This window comes from Vombatus ursinus, unplaced genomic scaffold, assembly GCF_900497805.2.
Source record: "Vombatus ursinus unplaced genomic scaffold, bare-nosed wombat genome assembly UNPS02014775.1, whole genome shotgun sequence".
NCBI lineage: Eukaryota > Metazoa > Chordata > Mammalia > Diprotodontia > Vombatidae > Vombatus > Vombatus ursinus.
The window spans coordinates 17,969,611-17,995,362 of NW_020954553.1; the positions used below are offsets into that span (position 1 = coordinate 17,969,611).

At 39.7% G+C, this 25,752-nt stretch overlaps 1 protein-coding gene across 1 annotated transcript in view; it reads right to left on the reverse strand.

Annotated features, from left to right (window-relative positions):
* The window catches only part of DNHD1 (dynein heavy chain domain 1), a 128,802-nt gene that overhangs the window by 54,709 nt on the left and 48,341 nt on the right, over positions 1-25,752 (reverse strand). Inside the window, 9 exon segments of the mRNA XM_027864476.1 lie at positions 1,970-2,095; positions 13,039-13,255; positions 14,927-15,021; positions 15,353-15,551; positions 15,791-15,918; positions 16,153-16,759; positions 17,081-17,238; positions 22,161-22,404; positions 22,787-23,103. Coding sequence (XP_027720277.1) covers positions 1,970-2,095; positions 13,039-13,255; positions 14,927-15,021; positions 15,353-15,551; positions 15,791-15,918; positions 16,153-16,759; positions 17,081-17,238; positions 22,161-22,404; positions 22,787-23,103 — 2,091 coding nt within the window.

Genomic DNA, 25,752 nt, shown 5'->3' on the forward strand with positions numbered 1-25,752 from the left:
TTCTTCTTCTTCTTCTTCTTCTTCTTCTTCTTCTTCTTCTTCTTCTTCTTTTTTTGCTTTTTGGTGAGGCATTCAGGATTAAGTGACTTGCCCAGGGTCACACAGCTAATAAGTGTTATGTGTCTGAGACCAGATTTGAACTCAGATCTTCCTGACTCCAAGGCCAGAGCTCTATCCACTGTGCCACCTAGCTGTCCCTGGCCTATTCTTCTTGATTTGATTTTACCTGTAGAATACTGTGTTGTGGCATATCTATCTTTTTAATGAACTTGTTAAAATTCTCCAAGATCTAGAGTTCATTTCAGACTGACTGGAATTTTCCATCACAAACATAGATTGCATAGTCACTTCCCTCTGAAGTTCCTATTCTTTCTATTTCACCAACCAATTTGTCACTTTTCAGAATCAGGCAGTGAATAATACCTCCTCTGAGAGAAGAAATCGCCAAGTCAAAACTTTATCAGACAACTGCTATCTGAAGAAAGATATATCTAGTGTCCAGAAAGTAAGTTTAATTCCCCCAACACTAAACTATATCCGGCCTCTGTGCCAACTTCATGGTTTACATTAGGAACTCTTCATGCATTCAGACAGACATACGTACTTTGGCCGTGGTAACAGATTCTTCACCAAAATATCAATCATCTGTTTCTTCCATCCTTTGAGTGTCAACCAAATGTTCTCAATTACGTTTCTTCACTCTAGTTTGTAGGCTTCCTTACCAGTAAATAGTTTTATGACATGAAATGCCACCCCTACCCAACCCTATCTTGATCCAATCCTTCTAAACAAAGATATATTTTCCCACTGTTATTCTAGTCATGACAAGCATCCCACCAAATTTCAGTGTATTAACTATAGGGGCACATTTACTACCAAGGTATTAATCTTATGTCAAGAGTTCTAACTCATCCTGCTTATTACTCATACTCTCTTCATTTTTATATAGACAGCTGAATCCATGGATATCACTTCTGCCCCTATTCCCCATCATTGCTTTCTGTGAATATTTTTGCTTCTGATTTTTCTTTTCATGTCCTCTACCTGGTGCAGTGGATAGAGTCAGGAAGACCTGAGTTCACAACTAATCTCAGACACTTACTAGCTGCAGGGCCCTGGGCAAGTCACTTAACCTTTAACTGCCTCAATTTTCTCAACTGTAAAATGGGGATAATAATAGCACCTGGGTTATTATGAGGATCATATGAGATAATGTTTGTAAAGTGTTTCGCACAGTGTTTGGCACATAGTAAGTTATACATGCTATCTATATACTATATATGTGTGTGTGTGTATATATATTAGTTATTATTATGTCACAGCTGCTACTCTTTGTGGAATCTGGTTTATCTGCTATATCTGAATATTTTTCTCCCATCTCCCTTCTGTTTTTAAAGCTTAAAGCCCTCTTGATTAGGCAGATAGTTTCTAGACAAATATATTCTTTCTGGTCCTCCTCTGATGTACTTAATCTCTGGCCAAGAGCCCATTATTCCGTCTTTTACATTGACTCAGAAAGCAAAATCCCCTTCTCTGAAACCAACTTCTTATCCAGGTTTTTCCTTACCATATACCCTTCTTTCCTTTCATTTGGCAGTAGTGATGAAAATAAGACATGCCCCTACATTGATTACCCTTCTCTGGTTATAGCACAGCTTCTCTTTAATGGTTGATGGAACCAAAAACTGAAGCTGATGGATCAGTCCCTGTGGTCCATAACATGGGAGCTGTGTCCATAGAACCTCATCTCTTACAGTCTCAGATATCTTTCTAGGCCTCTTACTGCCTTACATCCTCCTCCTTCCCTCAAGAGCTCTTACTCTCTCATCTTACCCCAATCCCCTTACACACATACACACACACACACACACACACACACACACACACACACACACACACACACACACACCTTTTCATTCCCCTATATCTCTTAATGCCCCTCTCTCTCTGTGGACCCCTCAGCACTCACGTAGGCCCTGAAAGATGGCCACCCATTCCTGGGCTTGATCCTGGATATTCCTAGCATAATGGGAGTTCAAGATTTTGAGTAGTATCTGCAGGCTTTCTTGAATTCCGTCTTGCAGGCTACTGATATCTAGAAACAAAATAAAGTACAGAAGTTTGGGCAAAGGACAGTTAAGGTCCCCATTCTTCCCAGAGCCACCCCTTTCTCTAGCTTGTCCCTTGGAGGAATATGGGAGACACTGGGCTACTAGAAAGTGGGGAAGAAGAATGGGTTTGGAAAGAAAACCCAGATTTCAAGTGCATAGAAAATTCACCCTCACCCAGGAGCAGTGTCAATTATACCATCTGTGGCTGGTTTTTGATGAAGTGGATAAAAGGATGGGAGAACTGAGAACCTTTGGGGGCCTCAGATTCCATAAAATCTACTCTGTATTATTTTTATCGTTTTTTAAAAATTTATATTCCCTAAGTTTTTTCATTCTTTTTCAAGTTTCAATGATGAGTGTGACTGAGGGAAAAAAAAGAGTTACAAGTGCTGGGCTATAACTGAAGGAATTGAGGGGCTTAGGGCAGCAAGTGATTAATTGTGGGACTTGAGTTAACCACATTGACTCCATCTTGTGACTCAGTTCTGGAGGGGAGTTGGCTCAGTTCCTTTTCTGTTCAATTATGGGTCTAGTCCAATTTCTATCTTGTCAGAAAACTATTCAATTGTGGGAATTGCACTGCTTGCACTGTTTGAACCTAGGCCTATGTGCCTGGGAAACTGGATCACCTCTACCTACTGTTTAGAGATCCTTAAGTAAGGACTTGGGTTATGTTGACCAGAAACTTAGTCAGACCCAAAGACTGATACAAAGAGTTTTCTCACAATTGTACATCTCAAGCAACCCATATATCTTATCTGAAAACTGGCCCTGTACTGATCCATCAGTTATTGTTTCCATGTCCCTTTGATTGTTTACAGACACTTAGGGGGAGTTCCAAAGGCACAACTCCTTTTCTGATTTTAGGTAATTGCACCTGTTCATTCTCCTCCTCCCAACTTGGACAGTCCCTAATCTTTCATCCAATTGAAATCAGATCACCTAATGTTGTATTATTTCCTTTTAATTAATTGGTCTTATCTGACTGTTTTTAATGTATAAAAGTCTGTCTCCCCCCGTATTTGGGGTCTAAGCCTAAGCTGTGGCAACACCATGCACTGCTTAATAAATCAATATGTGCAGAAGATCGAACCTTTATTTCCTCAGTCATTTCATCTTTCACTTGCTTTCTCTCACTCATAGAAACAATCTGAGACATAAATGGTTAATGATACTTTCATGAGTCAAAAGGTGAAAAAAGACAAACCAAACATGAGGGATAGCCTGTGCAAGAGAATGGAAACAGGAGATGGAATGACATGTGTGAAGAACAGCAAGTCAGTTGGTTGAACTGTAGAGTACATGCATGAAGGGGAGAAATATAAGTCTGAAAAGAGAGGCTTAAACTAGACTGTGAAGGGCTTTAAATGTCAATGATGGAAACAGAATATTCTGTCCTAGAAGCAGAAGCAAGTTTCTGGAGCTTATTGAATTAGAAAGTGACATGGTTTGACTTGTGCTTTAGGAATGTTACTTAAGGTAGGACGATGGAAACTTCCCAGGACCTAAAGGGACCCAGACCCCCTACAAACATCCCAGTAAAGCTTTACAATGTACTAGTTTTAAAAGAAATAAGGAGAAATCACTTGTAGGCTCTTCTACACAAGCACAGAAGGACCACTGGAATCCTACAGACTCACTGGGGTGGGTAGAAAGCATGGCACAGAGAAACCTGGAGACCAAGGATTGCAATGAGGGAAGGGATAGCTCTTGAGCACATTAGCAGAAGAAAGTCCCTAGACAAAAGTTAGCCCTGGAAACCCTTTGGCAGGAGCCCTGCCTAGGGACAACCCCAGAACTCAGCTGTAGGAAGGATGAGCCTCAGCAGAGCCCAAAACAGGGCAGCCCAGAACCCTGAGGCAAGAAGGAAGCCCTGGGAAGAACCTAGCACATGATTAGCCCCTTTGCCCAGCAGCAAGAAGGGAGGGCAACAGTGAAATCTAAGGTGGTAGGTGGCCAGGGAGCCCTGTGGCAAGAAGTAGGCACAGTCCTGAGGTAACTTCTGAGTCCAGTAGCACGGGGGATGGACCCTGGGAAGAACCTAACATAAAAGACAATCCCAAGAACCGCTTATGGAGGGAAAGCCTTATGCAGAGCCCAGCACTGGAGCAGAATTGGAGCACCTTAAAGAGTGGCCTAGTCTTGGCCACCACACTCAAGACTAGTCAGGGCCTGCACACAACATTCAGGAGCACAGAGTGGAGCTTGATCCAAGCAAAGGCCCATGAATCCAGACAATGGCATTTATTGTTCCCGACTTCCTTATAGAAACGTGTAACGGTTTGGTATTCATTCTCAGTTGACTGCCCTTGAGTCTATCTTATATAAATGAGTTGATACAGGAGAGATCTATGTAGTTAAGAAGTTTCTTTAATTCTCCCTTTTCTTCTCATTATCATAAATTCCATCTGTGTCACCACAATTGAATTGATAAGAGCCTTCTATCCTTCTGAACTAATTTCCCTTACAGAATCTTATGCCAACTTTTCTCTAAACTATCCTCAAGTGTAGTGTCCACATCAGACTATGACTGTTGTTTCTCTTCTTATCTGTCAGGAACCACGAGACAGACTGGTCACTTTCAAGGAGAATCCTATTTTAGCAACCAGTTCCTACTTTTTTTTATAGTTTTATTTATATTCCATTAGTTTCTTAGTTCTTTTTTAGATTCCAATACTATGTGTGGCTGAGGAAAAAGCAGTTGAAGGAAAGTGCTTGGACAAAATCAGATCTAGAGTAGCAGTTTCCTTACTCTCCTTCATGAAGGATAAAATTATCAGCAAGGTAAATCAATAATTTCTTGGCTGATTTAATTTTAGCATATAAAATTCCAGGATAAACTAGTGTCCTATCACTACAATATTCTGCTTCCATGTCAGCTTGGGATGTGTTTCTGAAACTTATCGTCCATTTATTCTACTTTCTACAGGCCAGGAGGCCTGTATCCTAATTCCACCAGAATATCACTTCCGTATCCCTCTCCTTTGATCCACATATAAATCCTTTTCACCATTATTCCATAGTCTAGTTCATGGATTTCTACATAGTTTATTATGCTGATAAACAATATTACCTCACCATGTCTTTTATTTACTCTATTCCTTTTGAATGAAGTATAGCCTTCCATTGCCATATTCCAGGGATGACTAAATATCCCATTTCAATGATACCTAAGACTTTCTTGATCACAATTATCTTGTGTTAAGATCTCAATTTCACTTTACTACCTATACCTGCACATTTCTGTAAATAATCTTTGTAGAAACATCTAAGACAATGATAATTATTACCACTCCTCTTTCTAGATATTGTTTCTTCCATTCTACTGGACACTTCCATTGCTATTCTTCCTTTATCATACTTGCTACTGTCCACAGTATGTGGTTTAGGTATTAGGTAGTTTCTCCTCTGTTTTCAGTTTAAAGTCATCTTTATTTTGATTCTGCAAGTCTTCAGACGACTATATTATTTCAGCCCTCATACACTCCTTTCCTTATCCAAGAGTTCAGCTTAAGCCATCATTTAGAAATCCAAATTCTTTTCTTGAGCATAATCTTCTTAGCAAGCTGTTCATTTTCCCTATCTTCCTTTCTCTTCATATATTCAAATGATGGCAATGATAAAAACACCATCTAAGATTTTAGGTTCCTGTGTAGAATTTTATAATCCTTGAAGACATTTTCTAGATTCTGTCTGGCAATATGATAGTATAATTAAAGGAGTACTAAATTTGGAATCATAAGACCCAGATCTGAATCCTAACCCTGTCACTGTCTAGATGGCCTTGGGAAAGTCACCTAACCTCTCTGAACCTCAATTCCCTCTTCTTTAAAATGAGGGGTTTGACTAGATAACTTCTAAGGTCTGAACTCTAAATATGTCTATTAAATGACCTCTAAGGTAATTTTTAACTCTAAATCAAAGAACCATTCATGAATCACAGGAAGAGGGCAGTAATCATCAGGTGTTAAGTCTCAGGAGGCTAGTCATTCTAGATAATAGGTTCTAAGAAAACAGGATACCTCTCAAATTAGTCATACTTATGATTGCTTTTATATTCTTTCCCCAGCAAGAAGTCACTCACTGTCAGGACTTGTCATCTTCTTCTGTCCAGTATTAAATGTCTTTTCACCTGGAAGCCTTCATAATTCCTCCTCATGATTCTATAGTGTATGGCAGCTGCTTCTGCCTCCAAAAGTCAATTTTTGGCTGTTGTGGGAAGAACCTTTAACATGTTACATAGCTTCAATTGTTCACTGGGTTTTCTTTTCTTTGTTCACTCTGTATTGAGTGAAACTTCACCATAAAGCTCTGAATTGATTTTTCATCAATTAAGACACAACCTTTTTGGGGTAATTTAGAGAAGCATAGCCCACTCTTACTAAAAGTATTCACAAAATTTTAATTCCATTTATGATAACTTATTTCTATGAATCAAGATTCTCAGTTTTTTCTCAATCAAATACAAAGCCACAGTCAGGATAACACAGGATTTAGCAGCTTCCATATTAAAGAACTAGAGGGCTTGAAATATGATATTCTGGAAGGCAAAGGAGTGAGAATTATAACCAAGAATCACCTACCCAGCAAAACTGAGTATAATCCTTCAAGGGGAAAATTGATATTTAATGAAATAGAGGACTTTCAAGCACTCCTAATTAAAAGACCAGAGTTGAATAAAAAATTTGATCTTCAAATAAAAGGCTCAAGGAAAACATGAAGAGGTTAAAAAAAAAGAAACATGAAAGAGAAAATATAAGAGATTCAGTAAGTTTAGTTAAACTGTTTATATTCTTACATGGCAAGATAATATTTATAACTCTTAAGGAGCATACATTTTCAGAGGGTATGGATATAAGGTGACTTTGATGGGATGATACAAAAAAAATGAGTGGGTGAGAAAGAAGATTACATTGGGAGAACAAGAGGGGGGAGACAGAATGAGGTAAATTATCTCACATAAAAGAGGCATGAAAGAGTTATTACAATGGAGGGGAAGATGGGGGGGAGGTTGGCAAAGCTTGAATCTTACTCTCATAAGAATTGATTCAAAGAGGGAATAACATACACATTCAGTTGGATACAGAAATCTATAGAGCAAGAACCCTATAAAAAAGTAAAAAGAGATGGGGGAAAGAGAAAAGGGAAGGGGATGATAGAAGGGAAGGCAGATTAGGGGAGGTGGTGGTCAGAAATTAAACACTTGTGAGGAATGACAGAGTGAAGGTAAGAAAGAGAGAAGGGTAAACATGGGAAAAATAGGATAGAGGGAAATACAGTTGGTTATCATAATATAAATGTGAATTGGATAAACTCACCCATAAAACAGAAGTAGATAACAGAATGGATTACAAACCAGAATCCTACAATATGTTGTTCACAAAAAACACATCTGAAGCACAGAGATGCACACAGAGTAAAGGTAAGGGGCTGCAGCAGAATCTATTATGCTTCAATTGAAGCAAAAAAAAAAAAAAAAGCAGGGATGGCAATCATGATCTCAGACAAAGCAAAAGCAAAAATAGATCTAATTAAAAAAGATAAAGAAGGAAACTATATCTTGCTGAAAGGTACCACAGACAATGAAGTATTATCAATACTAAATATGTATGCATGAAATGGTATAGCATCTAATTTTTTAAGAAGTTGAATAAGTTACAGGAGGAAATAAACAATAAAACTATACTAGTGGGGGATCTCAATTTTCCCTTCTCAGAACTAGATTAAAACTAACCAAAAAATAAACAAGAAAGAAGTCAAGGAGGTGAACAGAATTCTGGAAAATTCAGACATGATAGATCTCTGGAAAAAACTGAATGAGAATAGAAAGGAACATACCTTTTTCTCAGCAGTACATGGCACCTACACAAAAACTGACCATGTATTAGGGTATAAAAACAACCAAATCCAGAAAAGCAGAAATAGTAAATTCATCCTTTTCAAATCATAATGCAGTAAAAATTACATTCAATAGTGAGCAATAAAAAGATACATTAAAATTAAGTAAAAACTAAATAATCTAATTCTAAAAAATAAGTGGGTCAAAGAACAAATCATAGAAACAATTGATAATTTCATTAAAGAGAATGACAATGAGACAACATACCAAAATTTATGGGATGCAGTCAAAGAGGTACTTAGGTGAAAATTTCTAATTGCTTACATCAATAAAACAGAGAAAAAGCAGAGCAATAAATTGGACATGGAACTTAAAAAACTAGAAAAATAACTAATAAAAAATTTTCAATTAAACAACAAATTGGAAATCCTGAAAATCAAAGGAGAGATTAATAAAGTTGAAAGTTGAGAAAATCATTGAACTAATAAATAAAACTAAAAGCTAGGTTTTTTTGGGGAAAAACAATAAAATAGACAAACCATTGGTTAATCTGATTTTAAAAGGAAAGAAGAAAACCAAATCATCAGTACCAAAAATGAAAGGAGTGAATTCACCATCAATAAAGAGGAAATTTAAAAAAAATTATTAGGAGCTATTTTCCCAATTATATGCCAAAAAATTTGACAATCTAAGTGAAATGGATAAATACATACAAAAATATAAATTACCCAGATTAACAGAATTAGAAATACAATACTTAAACAACCCCATCTTAGAAAAAGAAATTGAACAAGCCATCAAGGAACTTCCTAAGAAAAAATCCCCAGGGCCAGATGGATTCACAAGTGAATTCTACCAAATATTTAAAGGACATTTAAACATCCCAAAGGACTCATGATGAAACATGCTATCTGCCTCCAGAGAAAGAACTGATATTGTCTGAATACAGACTGAAACATACTGTTTTCATTTCCTTCCTTCCTTTCTTCTTTCTCTCCACTTCTCTTCCTTTCTTTTTTTGTTCAAGTCTTCTTGTACAAAATGACTAATATCTAAATGTTTTACATGATTACACATGTGTAACCTATACAGGATTGCTTACTGTCTCGGGGAGGGGGGATGGATGGAATTTGGAACTCAAAACTTTATAAAAATGTAAAAATTATTTTAATGTGTAATTGGGGGAAATTGTTTTTTAAAGTTAAGGGGCAAAAAGAGACCAAAAAAGTTGGGAACCCCTATCTTGTAGAAAATCCCTCTTCCTTTTAGACTGTGATAAACATCTTCCAAGATAGTCATAAGCACTTTTTTGAGTATACATTCTCCTATTTCAGGAATTTTTTTATTAATGAGAGTTATAGAACAAAATAGTCTCTGTTGTTACATCTTTCAAGGAATCTTGTATGATTTTGACATGTACATAAGATATACCTAGTTAAAGGATTTCAAAGAAGTATTTTGTTAAACTAAATAAAATATTTTTATAGTCAACAGACAATAAGAACAGTAGAATTTTGTAATCTCTATGCTAAACTTTCACAAATGCTATTGAATCACATAGTTAGGTGAAAGGTATGAAATTCCTATGTTTTAAAGTCCAACTCAAATACTACCTTCTACGTTAAGTAGTCCCTGATTACCGCCCCTCCCTCACCCTGTAAAATAATTAAAATAATCTTGCCCTCTTCAAACTGAACAGAATTTGCACCTCTACTACTCTTCTCATGGACTATTTTGTATTATGGCTATTTGTGCATGTGTATTGTGTACTTCTTAATTTTTTCCACTGATCCACCACTATTTCTTAGCTAGTACCAGATGGTTTTGATAATTACTGCTTCATAATACAGTTTGAGATCTGGTATGGCTAGACTACCTTCCTTCACTTTTTTTTTTTCATTTATTTCCTTGACCTCTATTATACCATGAGCATCCTGAGCAGGAATAGTGTCTAACTTAGACATTAGATCTCTCCCTAAAACCTAGTACAGTTGGAAAAATATGTCAAAATTTGGTTGCCCAGAGTATTGTACATCAATTTCATGACAGCATGCTTCCCTATGTTCTAGATAATAGATAATGCTCTTGTGCTTTTCCAATCACCAATGGAGTGAAGCAAGGCCGTGTGCTTGTTCTCACACTTTTTAGCATGATGTTTTCAGCAACGTTACGAATGCCTTCAATGAGGACGAAAATAGGATTAAGGTCAGCTACCACATTTATGGTAAAGAATTTAACTTGAAAAGGCTACAAGCCAAAAATAGAGGGAGCGTTGGCGCAGGATTTTTTGTTTGCAGATGACTGTGCACTTATGCAGCCCCTGAAGCTGAGATGCAATAAAGTACAAATCGATTATCCGCTGCTTGTGCTAATTTTGGCTAACAATTAACACCAAGAAAGCTGAGGTTCTCCACCAGCCAGCAACACAGCATTCATATGTAGAACCATAAGTTATAGCAAATGGAGAAGTTCTGAATACTGTGTATAAGTTCATTGACCTTAGCAGTATACTTTGGAGAGATGTATACATTGAAGCATGCATTGCCTGGGCTAGCTCAGTGTTTGGGAGGCTCTGAAGGAAAGTGTGGGAGGGAAGAGGTATTAGACTGCCTACTAAACTGAAGATCTACAGAGCCATTGTGCTGACTTCATTACTGTATGCCTGTGAAACCTGGACCGTATACCAGCACCATGCCAAGAAACTGAATTGTTTCCATTTGAATTGTCTTAGGAAGATTCTGAAGACCACTAGGCAAGAGAAGGAAACAGACACTGAATTTCTTTTTTGAGATAAACTGCCAAGCATTCAAACTCTACTGCACAGAGTGCAACTGCAGTGGGTTGGCCACATCATTCAAATGCCAAACACACGTTTTCCAAAAAGACTATTTTATGGAGAACTCAGGCAAGAAAGGCACTCCCATGGTGGTCAAAAGAAATGAGGTAACTCTACTGTGAAGGTCTCTCTGAAGAGGTTTGGAATCAACGGCATGACATGGAAGATGCTGGCAAAGGATCACCCAGCATGGCGTGCCCACATCAGAGCGAAGTACAATTGCAGTAGCTCAAAAGAAACATGAGATACGCAAATTTAGGAACATCTCCACCCCAAAAGTTCATATGGACCATTTGTGCCCAACTTGTGGTAGAGCATTCCAAGGTTGTATTGGTCTAATCAGTCACAGTCAGATACACTGTACCTTAACACCAACATAGTGATGTCAATCAGTACAGTTATGATGTCAATCAGTACAGTTACCTGCACAAAGCAGGCATTTAATAAATGCTTCTTTGAATCAATGAATAAGGCAAATTTGATATCATCTATATCACTGAAACTTGGTGTGATGGAGCCTATGATTGGAATATGTTTCTTGATGGGTATATATTATTCAACAGGAACAGGACAAGCAAAGGAAACTGGAACAGGAGAGTTTTTTTTATACACACACATGCACACACACACACACACACACATATACACACACACACACACACAGAGGTCCATATGAGGAAATCCAAAAACTCAAGGGTCAACAAACTGTGGAGAGTGTTTACATGAATACTGTTAAAAAGAAACTGGAAAGCCTTTCTGGACAAAAAAAAAAAACAACCTTTATTAAGAGAAACAAAGGCGGGATCTACAGTCTGCCCAGTACAGTCTGAGACCCCAAGATATAAAATTCACTGTTATTTATAGGTCTCTTGATTCATCTATGGTGCAGTAAAGTCCTCCAGAAGCTGATTCATGCAAGATTGCATTTTGCAGGTCACTATGTGCTAACTTTATGACATCCTAACTTTGTTATTTCCATGATGTCTCAATTAGCCCTTTGATGAGGATTTCTTCATTTATCATTTTAATATAAAGATTAATATACAGGCATGATTATTATGGTCACATGCTTAAGATATACACTTTGTAATGATTTAGTTATAATTCTAATTATTATTATTAATTATCCTAATGATTATGACTGATAAAAGATTAGCAAGGCAATATAAAGCAAAGCACTCAAGACATTGGTTATTGATCTTTTTCCTTTCAATACCAAATGGAAGCAGACAAAGAAGCAACATTATTATTGGAATATACTAGAGACTGCCTAGACAAAAAGAGGAAAGAGGTAAAGAGTTAGGAAAAGAACTCACAAACCTGGAACAGCGGCATGATTACAGTAATGATGGGCAACTTCAGTTGCCCAGATATCTGCAAGAGATCTCTGTGCCAAAAGCAGAAGTTAATATGTAAGTTAATACATGACAATGAAGTTATCCTTAATGATAATTTTACCCTTCCAGTGTGGGGGGAACCAATGAAAGAATCTCTCATTCTGGGCCTGATTCCAATTAAAAAGGAAGAGTTTTTTGCAAAAGTAGAAATGAAAGGCATATCAGTAAGAAGTAGACGGAAATTACCATTACATATTAGAATTCATGTTCTAGAGGGAAAGGAAAGCTGAGTATAGTCTGAAAGGCAGGCTAGATTTTGGGGCAAAAGATTTCAAAGAGTTTAGAGAAAGGACAAATAGGATCCCATAATCTAAAATTTTACTGGGAAAGTCCACCCAGAAGGTATGAGAAGTTCAGAAAAATGAAATTCTGAAGACTCAAAGAAAAATGGTGGGGGGGAGAGGAGAAGGGAAGGAAAGGTGGAGTTGTCCAAAAAGATTGATGCTAATACACAAGGAAATAATTAGCCAACATATTTTTAAAAGTCATGTCTAGAAGGTAGAAATTAGTGCAGAAAATGGAGAACAAAAAAGTGTGGCATGGTCCTGTAACAGAACTTCCTAGAATCTTGGAGAAAAGACCCATGCATTACCACAGCAGGAATGACAGAGAGTGAGCAAGAGTGAAATATGTTCTGTTTGGTCCTGGAGGGAAAAAACTAGAAGCAACAGATAGACACATATCTACCTATTGCAAATTTCAGTCTTCTTAGGAAGAATTTCCTAACAATCACAGCTATCTATCCATGGAATGGACTGCTTTATAAGGTAGTGAGCTCCCTGTTAAAGGATGTGACAAAGTTGAGACTATGTCCTGGTCAGGACAACTGCAGGGTTAGGGAATGCTAAGCATTACCAGACAAGATATAGGTACCGCTGTCCTTGGCCACCATCTCTAACTGCTGAAGTTGGGCCCGGCTGTGCGAATGTCTTTTGGAGAGCTCTGAGGAAGGGGGCTCATAGGGCACACAAAGGATAAAGTTGAGAAGACGGAGCTGTCGGCCCTCCCAAGTCTGTTGTAGCTTCTGTAGGCTCTGCTGAGTTTGGTGGTGTTCATTCTCACTCAGCCAGATCTGGAATCACAGGAGCTCAGCATTGAAAGTGGTCTTAAAACCATCTAGCCCAACCTCATTCCCAATGAAGGCCTCTTCTCTACAATACAGACTGTTATTATTCAAGGCTTTGCTGAGATACATCTTGTAACAGGAAGCTCATTACTTTATAAAACAGCCCTTTCTAATGACAGCCTTGACTGTCAGGGAAATTCTTCCTAAAGAGGCTGATATTTGAATCACTATAACTTCCACCTGTTGCTTTTAGGTCTATACTCCTGGACATGCAGAACAAATTTGTCCTGTATTCCCTATTACATCTTTCAAAAATTTGAAAAAAGCTGGTTTGTCATCTCTAAATATTCTCTTCTTCAAACCAAACATCTCTAGTTCTTCCAACAGAACTTCCTGTATGTCCCTTCACCTTCCTAGTTGCTCTCATCTGGACATACTTCAATTTGCCAACGGACCTCCTAAAAGGTTGTACTGAGAAACGAATACAGTATTCCGAATGTGGTCTAATTAGGACAAATTTACCAAAGCACTCCCTTAGGACACTATATCTCTATTAACATAGTCTAAGATTGTATTATACTTTTTGATAAGCTGTATCTATATACAGATCTATATATGTATATCTATCTCTAGCTCTAGTCTGTTTCCTGAGCTTTTGTCCAATATCTCCTACTAGATGTCCCATATTCATCTGAAATTCAACATATTCAAAGCAGACATCATTACTTTTCATAGGGAAATGACCTCCACCTTTTACTTACGCAATTTATTTTTTGAACCTACACATATAACTTTATGTTTATCCCTGCTAAAATTTGCCTAGATATTTTTAGTTTAGTATTCCAATGGTGGACAGGACGCCAGAAGTCAGAAGACCTTGAAGATCTGTCTCTTATTTTACAAAATGTAGATAATAACCCTTGCCCTGACAACATGGGCTACTGTGAGGATAAAATGAGATAGTGGGTGGAAAAGGCTTTTATAAACATTAAGGTGCAATATATAGCTTACATTTTTATCACCATTATTATTCTGTCATCCAAATAATGTCCTAGCTATTCCTCTCAGCTTTATGTCATCTTAAATTTTTATAAATAAGCCTTCTTTATCTGGATCTAAATATTGATAATATGGAGTAGAATAGGGCTAAGGACAGATTTCCTGTACACTCTATTGAAGATCTCATTTGGGTTGACACTGCACTATTAATCAACATTCCTTGAATGCAATTGTTTAACCAGCTTACATCTCATTATCTGACTACATTGTCTTCAACCTCTTATTCTGCTATCTTATCCCAGAGGGATAACCAGAAAGCCTTGTGTTACAATTATTTTTTCCAATGAATTAATATCAAGTGACAATTTATAAATGCTTTGCTGAAATTAACAAACACTGGGACTATGGCATTCCTCTGATCTACCAAATTAATAACTTTATCAGAAAAGGATATGAGATTAGTGTTCTTATTCTTATTCTTAATGAGCCCATCTTGCTTGGCTCCTAATATACTGCTTTTTTTTTCTACCCATATCTTCAAAGGGAGGCCCACATATTTACAGAGCTTTCTATGAACTTAATCATTTAGAGACTTCACAAGCTAGCTTTGATTTTCTCCAGCTTAAGCACTGTTCACCTCCACCCCCATCTCTATTCCAAACCTAAACTCAGTCCTACCTGAGAGATTCGGTTTCGGTATTCTAGCAGGGGGTAGGAAAGCAGCTGGCCCAAGGTCACAAGTTCAATGTTTTCAGGACAGCCTGCCCCCATGGCTAGAGAGAGAAAGGAGGAGAGTAGGTCAGAGGTACCACCCAGGCTCTAGCCTGCTCAGCTCTCTCCTACAGGGAAGAAACACATGGGGAAAGCTGATCTTTGAGGGATGCCCCATCTACCAGGCAGAGAGGATGTGGGTAGAGATATAAACTTGAAGAAGCAGGGGGATACCTTAGGATATACTAGGGGAAAGAAAGGGCACCATATCCAGTGGGCAGTGACAGAAGCAAACCAGAGGAGAAGGAAAGGGATCAAACCCTAGAATTGAAAGAAAACTGAGCAGGTGACCAGGACATCACTGTTCCTCCACCCCCTGACCCTCTCTCCCACCTCGAAAAATGGCCTGCCAGCCACTGCCTTGCAATTGGGGGTTGTCCAACATAGACAGCACTGGCAAATAGCTCCGAAATTCCTTCAGCAGGTGCATACAGGCTTGTATTATAGGATTAGCCACCAAGAATAACCTGCTTAGCTTGGCAGCCTCTGTCAACCAGTGATCTGTCTTTTCCCAGGCGAAAGAGGTGCTGAACTAAGGAGGATGATATGTCGTGTCAGCAGGTCCCACCAGACCTTGACTACTAATAAATCAATCAATCACCCATTGTCTGGGCTGAAACAGGAGTTGGGCCAGGGCAGGGGCAGGGGCAGGGGTAGGGCAATGGTGAGAATTGTACTATGAGTGGATGGAGTTGGTTGAGGACATGGATGGAGACTGAATCAGAGGAGGGGTGGAAAATAGAACATTCCTAGAATGAAAACTACCCATACCTTACTAAAAGCCAGACACTTCCATTCAGCAATTTGCTCACTGACCAGACTAAAGAGACGCCAGATACGCTGTTGAAGTAAAATGGGTTGGAGCCCTCTCTGAGGCAGTGGCACTGGCTTCTCATCCCCTGCAGTGGAAGAAAGTACTTCTGGGCCCCTGACTCTCCCCAGGGAAGGGGTATGTGAGAGAGAGAGAGAGAGAGAGACAGAGAGAGAGAGAGAGAGAGACAGAGAGAGAGAGAGAGACAGAGAGACAGAGAGACAGAGAGAGACAGAGACAGAGACAGAGAGAGAGACAGAGACAGATAGAGACAGAGAGAGGGAGACAAGGGGAATTACAGTAGAAGGAATGGACTCTGTACCACTTAGGATGACATAGGCATGGTGCAGCTCAGCAAGGCGGACAGAAATAGAGACATATGTACGCTCCATGTTGATAAGCTGGCGCTGAATACTGCGCTGCTCCTGGGTGGGGTCAATGAAGGGGCCTGAGACAGCCTGTATGCTCAGGTCTTCCATTTCTTCCAGGGCAGCTGCTATCATCTCCTTAAGCTGGGGCACCAAGGTGCTCTGCTTGCTGAGTAGGAACTCAGAGGCCTGGAGCCGCTCAAAGAGGAAGGTCTCCCACACATCTAGCAGCTACAGACCCAGAACAGGAGGAAATGAGGCACAGGGAGCCCTGAGGGGAGACAAGGTAGGGAAGGGGAAAGGAAAAAATGGGGAGGGAGGGAGATGGATGAGGGGGACTAGAGGACACTGAGGAACCCATATTCTATCCCATGTTTCTCTAAGGAATGGAGAGGACAAACTCTGGGAAGAGTCCCTGCCCAGCACCTTTCTCACCGCAATCTCCAGTTCCTCATCCTCATAGGTTAATTTGCCAAAGTGGGATCGGACAAGGTTACTGAGAGCAAGCACATATTCTACTCGTTCTTCTAAGTCTTCACTTTTTTCATTGGCCTCTGTCAGCTGCAAGCAACTCAGTATCAGGACCTATGCCCTCTCCAGCCAGCTCCAACACTCCACCCTCCCCTCCTCTGTTCCTCTTCTTCAGTAGGAACTCCCTACCTGCTTTCCTAACTGCTACAAAGTAGTACCTTCTAGACCCCAACCCATGGAACAGTCTCATAAAAGGGTAAGGAACAGGATCTACATTTCCACCACCAAATGAAGAACTCGCCTTGTTTAAGGACACCACTATCGGAGCAAGGTTCCATTTAGCCAGGGACAGAGCCTTTCTCACTAGCCTGGAAGGTCTTTGGGTTATGAATCATATCCCCATATGCCCACCTTCTGAGAGCACCTGGCAATGGTCTGGATGTCAGCACTGATGTTTTGGAGGACTTGTATAAACTCTGAGAGTTCTTTTATGAGTTCTTGACTTTGATTGTATCTCACACTCTTCAAATGAGCCAGGATGTCCTTCTTGACATCAGCCAACTGTGTCACTGGAGAAAAAAGCAGGCTAGAAAGAGGCAGGTCTCAGAGAAATGAGTTATTTAGGGAAAGGATGGTGGGGTGGATGGGAGAAGTAGAGAAGTTGAGGAAAAGTGGAGGAGAGGATAGATGGAAGGGAAAGGTGGGAAAAGAAGCAGAAAAATATTGAGGGGAACAACTCAGTTTGGCCTTTGGAGGTGAATCAGCTATGAATAGCCTGGACTTAAGCAGAGGAGGAGAGGAATGTAGAACCAAATGGTTGTTGGTAAAGCCAAAAGAGAGCTGGATCTTGCATGCTGGTTCCTCCACTCAGTGGTTTCCAACTTGGATAATGTTAATGCCTAAGTACTCCTCACACCAAAAAAGGACATTTTTTAGCCTTTGAACTCTGGTCTATAACTGTGTATCTATCAGCACCTTGCTAAATGAGAAACACTTATGTTCCTGAGGCGATAGTCAAGTAAAGGAGACTGAAGCCTCCAGGTCTTAGTAAGGATGCTGACACACCTTCCTATGGGGTAGCAGCAGTAGGAGCCAGCCACTGAGGTGCCAAATGAATCCCAGAATCTACGGGAAGTTGTAAAAGATGCCAAGGATCCAGCTCTGGGTCTCAGGTTTCACTGACTCTCTGTCAGTTTCCCAGGACATGAGGTCTTTTGAGTGTGAGTTCAGAGGGCATTTCATCTTGCACTCTTTATTAAAATGCCCTTAAACCACAAGTTGAAGGATAGATCTTCCTGACCTCATTACTAGCCCTGGAGCTGGCTCTTTGGGTTCAGACATCACTGCAAATTTAACCCCAGCAAGCAGTCCTCTTTTTACTGCTGCCATTCCTGTCTCCAGATTCTTTTTCCTAACACATTCCTTTTCCTCTTCTAGCCCATTTCTCTACACAATTCCATCTATAACTGCATATTATCAAGTTTAGAAGGACAAGGAGAAAAGAGAAATTCAGTCAAAACACATCATGGAAAGGTCATTAGAAGTGTCTATGATCACGATAACTTACATTTATAGAGCATCGTAAGATTTGCAAAGTGCTTTCCTCACAACAACCCCAGGAGGCAGGGAGTATGGAAACCTATGTTGCTATGATCATGGAGATGAAAGATGCTTCCACAGAATCTATAAGCCATAGCTTCTGGGACATTTTCTAAAGATCTCTGGGGAAAACAGTGGAAGAGGGAGGAAACTAGCTCAAGAGGTGGAGTTAAGATGTCGTCCTTCATCTTGGCACTATGTGGACTTTCCAGAGCTGAACACTCAGTTGGTTTTCTGGATTTATGCTTCTCTACTTTTCACTACACTCTGAAAGGTATTGCTGCTTCTGCTACTATTTCAGTTAACCATATAGATAATGTTGTACCAAAAGACATTGATCAATTGATACCACACTGATCAGACAGGGGGATGGGGAACCTAAACCACAAGGTAGCAGTATGAGTCTGGAAAGGGCTGTTTATCATCCTGTGGGAGACAGGAACTTCAGGAGCTGGAAAAGCAGGGTCCTACTCCATTAGAAACCCTAAGTTTGGCTCCTATTAGATATAGGGAAGAGCTGACAGACTAGTTGAGTGCTCTATGTAAGCTCTTTATCTGTTCATTGACTCCTCTGAGATCCTTCATGTGTTTAGTATTATTTTTTAGTTTTAAGTTATAATATTTTATTAAAATAGCATATTCAACTACTGTCAACCAATAATACAATAACTTTCATTCTTCCCAGAGCACACAGCACAACACAATAGTGACTTAAAATATCCTTATCCATGATAATCAATGAAAATATCTCCAATTCAAGTGAGCAACTAAAACTAAAACTTTGAAAATTTTCTGAATCCAAAGAAACATAAAGGTTTCAAACAGAATTCTCATATATACTCCTGCAGACTCAATCTCAGCATTTTACTTGCCTGACTATCCTGCTAAACTTCATTTCTTATGCATAGTATAACTATGGGACCCATATTTTATAAATAAAATTGGCATTTTCCATTCCATTTATCTTCCTTTTCAGCTTCACAAAGAAACCAGTAAATAAAACTGTCAGTGACAGTCAACAACAAAGGATCTCACAGCAAGATAAAAAACTTGAAAATACTCAAAAATGTTTCTATTCTATTTGTATATAAAAAGACAGATTTCAAAAAGTTCAAGGCAAGATTTGCAGTTTTGTGTGTGTGTGTGTGTGTGTGTGTGTGTGTGTGTGTGTGTGTTGGGGGAGGGTTTAGGCACATCCATTTCCTTAAAGCAAGCTTCAGAATGAAATTCAAGTTTGTTCTTCATGACACCTGTTTAAGTATTTCTTTAAAAAAAAAAAAAAGGAAAAGGAAAAAAAATTACATCCTGTCAAATGTAAGAGAGGGAATTCTCTTGTCCAGAGAAGCAAATCCTTCCTTCAATTATGTTGTGTTCAGCCTTTTTTATCCTTGTGGGTTTCAGTTTGGGTATGTATTGATTATATGCTTGGTACTCAAGTTCTTTACGGAAGTAGCGAGTTACCTTATTTAAGCCTTCTTCCAAAGGGACCACAGGCTCCCACTCCAGCACTAGCTTGGCCTTTTGGATAGCTGGCTCTCTTCTCTGTGGGTCATCCTGGGCTTCTGCGAGAAAGTGAAATTTCACTACCACTACCAACAAGGTTTTTAATTAACTGAGCAAATTCTAGAATTGTGTGTTCTTCTGGGTTCCCCAAGTTGACAGGGCCATTAACCTTGCTATTCATTAAGGCCACAAGTCCATTTACTAGGTCACTGACATACTGGAATGCTTGAGTCTGAGACTTAGAACCGTATACTATGAGAGCCTCCCCTTGGAGAGCTTGCAAAATGAAGTTATTGACAACTCGGCTGTCATTCATATGCATCAGTGGCCCAAAAGTATTGAATATTCCAACAACTCGCACTTCAACCCCTTTCTGCTTCATGTAGGCATAACACATGGTCTCCATCACACGCTTTCCTTCATCATAACAGGCTCTAGGTCCTATTGGATTTACATGGCCCCAGTAACCTTCATGGACTTCTGGATCTCCATATACTTCCGAGGTGGAGGTCAGAAGAAGACATGCTCCAACATGTTTTGCCAACTCCAACATATTTTGTGTCCCAATTGTGTTGGTCTTCAATGTCTTGACAGGATTGTACATGTAGTTTGGAGGAGAAGCAGGAGATGCTAGATGATAAATCTGGTCCACTTCAATGTAGAGGGGCTATAACATCATGGTTAATTAGTTCAAAGTTTTCATGGCCGATCTAATGTTCCACGTTTCTTTTTCAAAATTCTTTTTCGATCCTTTTCTGATAAAAATTTCACTGGTGGGTACTTCTGGGTAAAGTTTTTTTCCAAGTCTCTGATTTTCTCTCTCAATGGTGCAACAGCCTCTTCTATCTTATTTTCAATTTTCTGTTCTCCATTTTCCCGGACATTCTAAGGTAAAGCACTAAGCTGGATCTGAAGGTTTGGGTTTCTTTGCTCTCCCCTGCAAAGACTCTAACAGGCCCCTGCTACTACTTTTGTGACTACTGATGTTTGCTCTTGCACAGAGACACTGCCTTATTGAAAGGGATGATTGGTAAGATTTCACCTTGATCTCCCCCCACCCCTATGCTCATTGTTCTTTCATTGCTATTACATACTATCCTTTAGAAAGAGATAGCTAGGTGGTGCAGTAGACAGACTGCTGAGATTTGGAGTCAGAAAGACCTGAGTTCAAATCCAGACTCACACACTTCCTAGCTATGTAATCTTGAGCAAGTCACTTTACCTCTATCTGCCACAGTTTCCTGATCTGTAAAATGGGGATATTAATAGTACCTACCTCCCAGGGTTGTTGTGAGGATCAAATGAAAAATTTGTAGTGCTTTGCAAACTTTAAAGCTCTATATAAATACTAGTTATTTTTATTATTATTATTATTATTATAATTATCAAAGAAAACTGGTAGCCACTTAGTATTATTGCCGATAATCCTTGTTGCGTGGTTAATGTTAGCAATGCAGATGGCAGTTAGGAGATTTGGGGTAGAAAATGAGTTTGGATAGAAAATGAGAGACTCATTCAGCTTCAGTGAGATAGGAGGTGGCGGAAATAATGATTTCCCTTGAGGGGATAACAAATAATTAGGAGATATTTTATGATGATATATCCTCAAGTCACCTCAACTTGGTTTATGGGATTACAAACAGAAAGGGATTAATATTATAAGATGAATCAAAAGCCCATAGTCATATCAAAGATAAGTCCCTTGAATCAAGCCAAATGCAAGCCAGATCGGCTAATGTGGGTGTGCTGCATTACCACTACAAGTCCCTTTTTTGGATTCTTTGCTAATGCTTACATGAGAGCCTTCTTCCCCACCCTGCACACCAAATACTTTTCAATTTACCTGGAGTGAGAATTTACAAGAAAGACATCTACTTCTAATCCACTACCACCACCAATAATTATTGCTCTTCTCTATGTACATGGTATTTCCCACCAATAAAATATAAGTTTCTTGAGGTTATAGGCCTGTTAGTGTGTTCTATATTCCTCATATCTAACATGGTTCCTCACAAATAGTAGGAGCTTTTAAAAAGGTTATTGAATTGAATTGGATTTGTGGTGTACAGTGCGTAGTGGGGACAAAGAAAGGAAAAAGATAGAGTGCTACTGATAGTCCAAGTAGGTTAGGTGGCAATAGGGAGGAGACTGGGGAGAAGGATAGAGATAGAGGAGAGGGAACAGTAGAAGAGATCAAGAGTGAAAAGAGGAAGGGAGTGAAACGTAAGTGAAGAAGGTAGGGAGGAGAAGGAGGTTAGAAGGGAAAAGGAAAGGAGGAAAAGACTGGAGAAGAATGAGGTAGGGCAAAGAGGCCAGGGAAGGGAAGAGGTAAAAAGAGAAAAGATGAGGTAATAATACAGTAGAGAAACAAGGGAGGAAGAAAACTCACCGATGTCTGTCTGAACACAGTTACAATTGATATGCAGTAGGAGATTTTCAGTGAGCAACATGGTGGGCACCTCACTCACTTGGCTCTGCCAGGATTCCAGCTCAGTGATGAGCTTCGTATATCTTGCAGCAGGCCAGCTCTGCATGAGCTTCAACTTCTGGGGTCCCCACTTCTTCAGAAACTGATGGATGCTCCTGAGCCATCTGTGATCCTGACAGAACTTATTCACTTCCAGCAACATATCCTGGACACAATGCAAGCAATGGGAGGTTGTGGGACACAGTCACTTCTGTGCCCAATGCACTACCACTACAGAAAGGGGAATAGGAGTAGTGGGACCATGCAGATAAAGGAGTCAGGAGGCAGTATGGGTGGGGCCAAGTGGAAATAGTCTAGGACAGGTAAAGGATAGTGCCAGTGAAGAAGGGGAAGAGGTCATTGAATGTTAAGAAGAAGGTCTGTGCCAGTGATATTCAGAAGGGAGAAAAGATAGTCAGACCACAGGTATGGTACTCAGGAAAACAAGAAAGAGAAGTAAAAGGGAGCTGGGTAAAACAGAGTTAGAATGGAGAAGGGGAGGTTAGGGAAGGAGCAAGAATGAAGAGGGGAGATCTCTTACCCCCTACCTCTACTAATGCTTGCTGGATAGCCAAAGCCTTTTGGATTTTATCGTTAGTGTCCAAATCATTCTGCAGCTGGATTCGGCTAGGTGGGGCATACTGGGCTCTTATTCTGTGCCCAAGCACCACAAGAGGACCAGCACTGGGGTCAGCCTGCCTTGAACGCACCATCTCTGTCTCAGGACCACAAAAGATTCTGACAGCTTCATTAGATTGGGCCCGGAATGCCAAGGAAATAAAAACAGGAGCTAATTCCTCTTCATCCTCTTCCTCTATTGGCCCAGTTGTACTGTTTGCTGTGCCTCCTCGTACCTGAGGCTCATCTGGTGCACACAAAACACACCCTGATGTAAACATGAGCCTGTTCCATGTATGCCCATCACATATACACAGCCATTCAAGTCAGCTCCAGCATACACACAAACACAAATTCACACAAGGCACACAAGCCAACCTTGGGATGCTTCACATCCTGTAGATGAGTGACTCCAAACTGCTGGAGAGAATGCTAAGTGTAAAGTAATATGTAAAGGGAAGAGCTGATGTGAAAACTGGGAAGAAACACTCTTTTTCCTTCTTTGAGAAGATATGCTTGGTTCTAGACTTTCTTCGGGGAGAGACATGGAGAGAAAGAAAGACTTTGGAAATGACAGCCATCTTCTTAATATTTCCATGATTACCAACTTACCTCCTCAGACACTTCAGGAATTTTCCCTTTGGGTGAGATCAGGACCTCTCTCTTGGTTGAGCTGAGATCTCATCTCACGCCAAGCTAAAGAGGTCATTCACTCTACATATCTTCTAGTATATTCTAAGTTGTATAACTTCTCTGAATGCTGTTTCCTATATATTTCAATAAATAGGTTTAGTCACTATTCAGTATTTGTGATGGTTTTTGTGTAACTAGGATTTAGTAGGAAGGAGTTAAGTCTGTGGGTATAAGTTTGGGGTAACCCTCCTCACTTAAAAGCTATCAGGAAAGTAGTTTTTGTTTTAAACCTAAAATCATATACTTAGACAAGCAACATTTAAGGAGGGCAAACAGACATAGTTCGAGTCTGCTACCCCTCTCTTGGAGAGTGGAGAACAAAGCAGGCAGCCTCAAGTCCCTTGTCTTGCTCCCCTCACGGTAGGAATTTCAGTCTGCAGTCTCCCTTAGAGAGGAGTTGGAAAGAATCTAGCGATATCTATATCTGTCTACCCTAAGCTTCACATAGGTAACCTGTGGACATATATATCTTCCATGGGCAGCATGATTACCTTATACATACATGTATGCACACACCCATAGGTGACTACTCTGCCATTGCTTTCAAACAACTCCACAGACATCTCACTCTGGTTGGCACATATTCAGACACACACTCACGGATGTCCACTCAAACCTACTATATATGTAAGAATTCTCAGGCTCACACAAAAATGTTTACCAGACTCTTCTAGTACACATACGGACACCATCCTGCTCTCATTGAAATAATGATCTTGCTGGTTTCATATTCGACAGGATGTGTACTGTGCTAGGCCACATTACCTCAAGAGAAGTAGTTCCCAGAGAATCATCAAATCACTTAGTTTAACCATTAACTGAACAGGATTCTCTCAACAACAATCCCTTATCTAGCCTCCAACTGAAGACCTCCAACAAAGGGGAACCCACAACCTCCCCTTCCTGCCCATTCCACTTTCACACAGCTCTATTCTATTTAAATAGCACTTTCAGGTTCACATAGCGCTTTCCTTACAAGTCTATGAGGTAGGCAGTATAAGCATTAGCTCCATTTTACAGATGAAGACACAACCCACTTTATGTCCAGCTTATTACTACAGCTTCAGTGATTACAAACACAAACATCCACTCAAACCAGTTGTCATGTTCATAAAAACAGAGGCGTAAACACACTGTTCTCTCAATGATTACCAATGACCCTTTAACTGTTAAATCCAATTATCTTTTTTCACTGTTATCTATCTTAAATATCTATCTTAACTGCGCAGTAGCTTTCTACACAGTTGACTAACCCTTCTTACTAGATAAGATAATAAATCCAAAAAAAAATAATTCATCAAATTACCACAGTTTGCAGAGCATTTTGCTAACGCTTGGGAAAGGAGGGGAGTGAAGGAAGGAATTCATAGTTTAGATAACATATGGACCTTTATGTCTTGGAGCAACAGTTCCAGTCTTCCTAGCACCATGATCAAAGCCCTCATCACCTCTTGCTTGAATTTTTGCTATAACTTCCTAATTGGTCTCTCTATATCCTTTATCTCCCTTTTCCAAACCATTTTCCAACAGCTGCCCAATTAATATTTCTAGAGTACAGGTAAGACTATATCACTTTCTTTACTTAAGATGCTTGAGGGCTCCCCTTGCCTTTTGGTTATGATACAAACTCCTCTGGCATTTCAAACTCGTCACAATCTGGCGCCAGCCTATCTGTCCAGGCTGATTACATACTACTACTCCCTCCCTTTCGTGCATGTTCAAGCTAAACTAGCCAGCTTGTGTTTCTCCCAAAACAATATTCTGTCTATTGCCTCCTTGCCTTTGAAAGATTATTTTGCCAAAAATAACCAATATTGATTAGAAGAGACAAAATAGTCAAGGTCATCTATTAGGAAGCTACTTTAATAGTCCAAGTGGATGTGCTTATACTAGGATGGTGGCAGTAGGAATTCAATTCAATCTTATTCAATGAGAGACAACCTGGTGTAGTGAAGAGGTAACCTTGGAGTTAGGAAGACCTGGATTCAAGTTCTACCTCCAACAAACATGGCTGGGTGGCTGCTGGCAAGGTATTTTACCTCTCAGTGCCTCAGGCAACTAAGATCATGAATTGAAGAGATGGTACTATCTGTGGTGGCAGGAAAATTTCTTCACTGAGAGGTCCCTTTTTAGATGAAATCACAAATCCAGCCCACCCACCCCCAAAATAAACATTAATTAAGCAATTAATTAAACATAGACT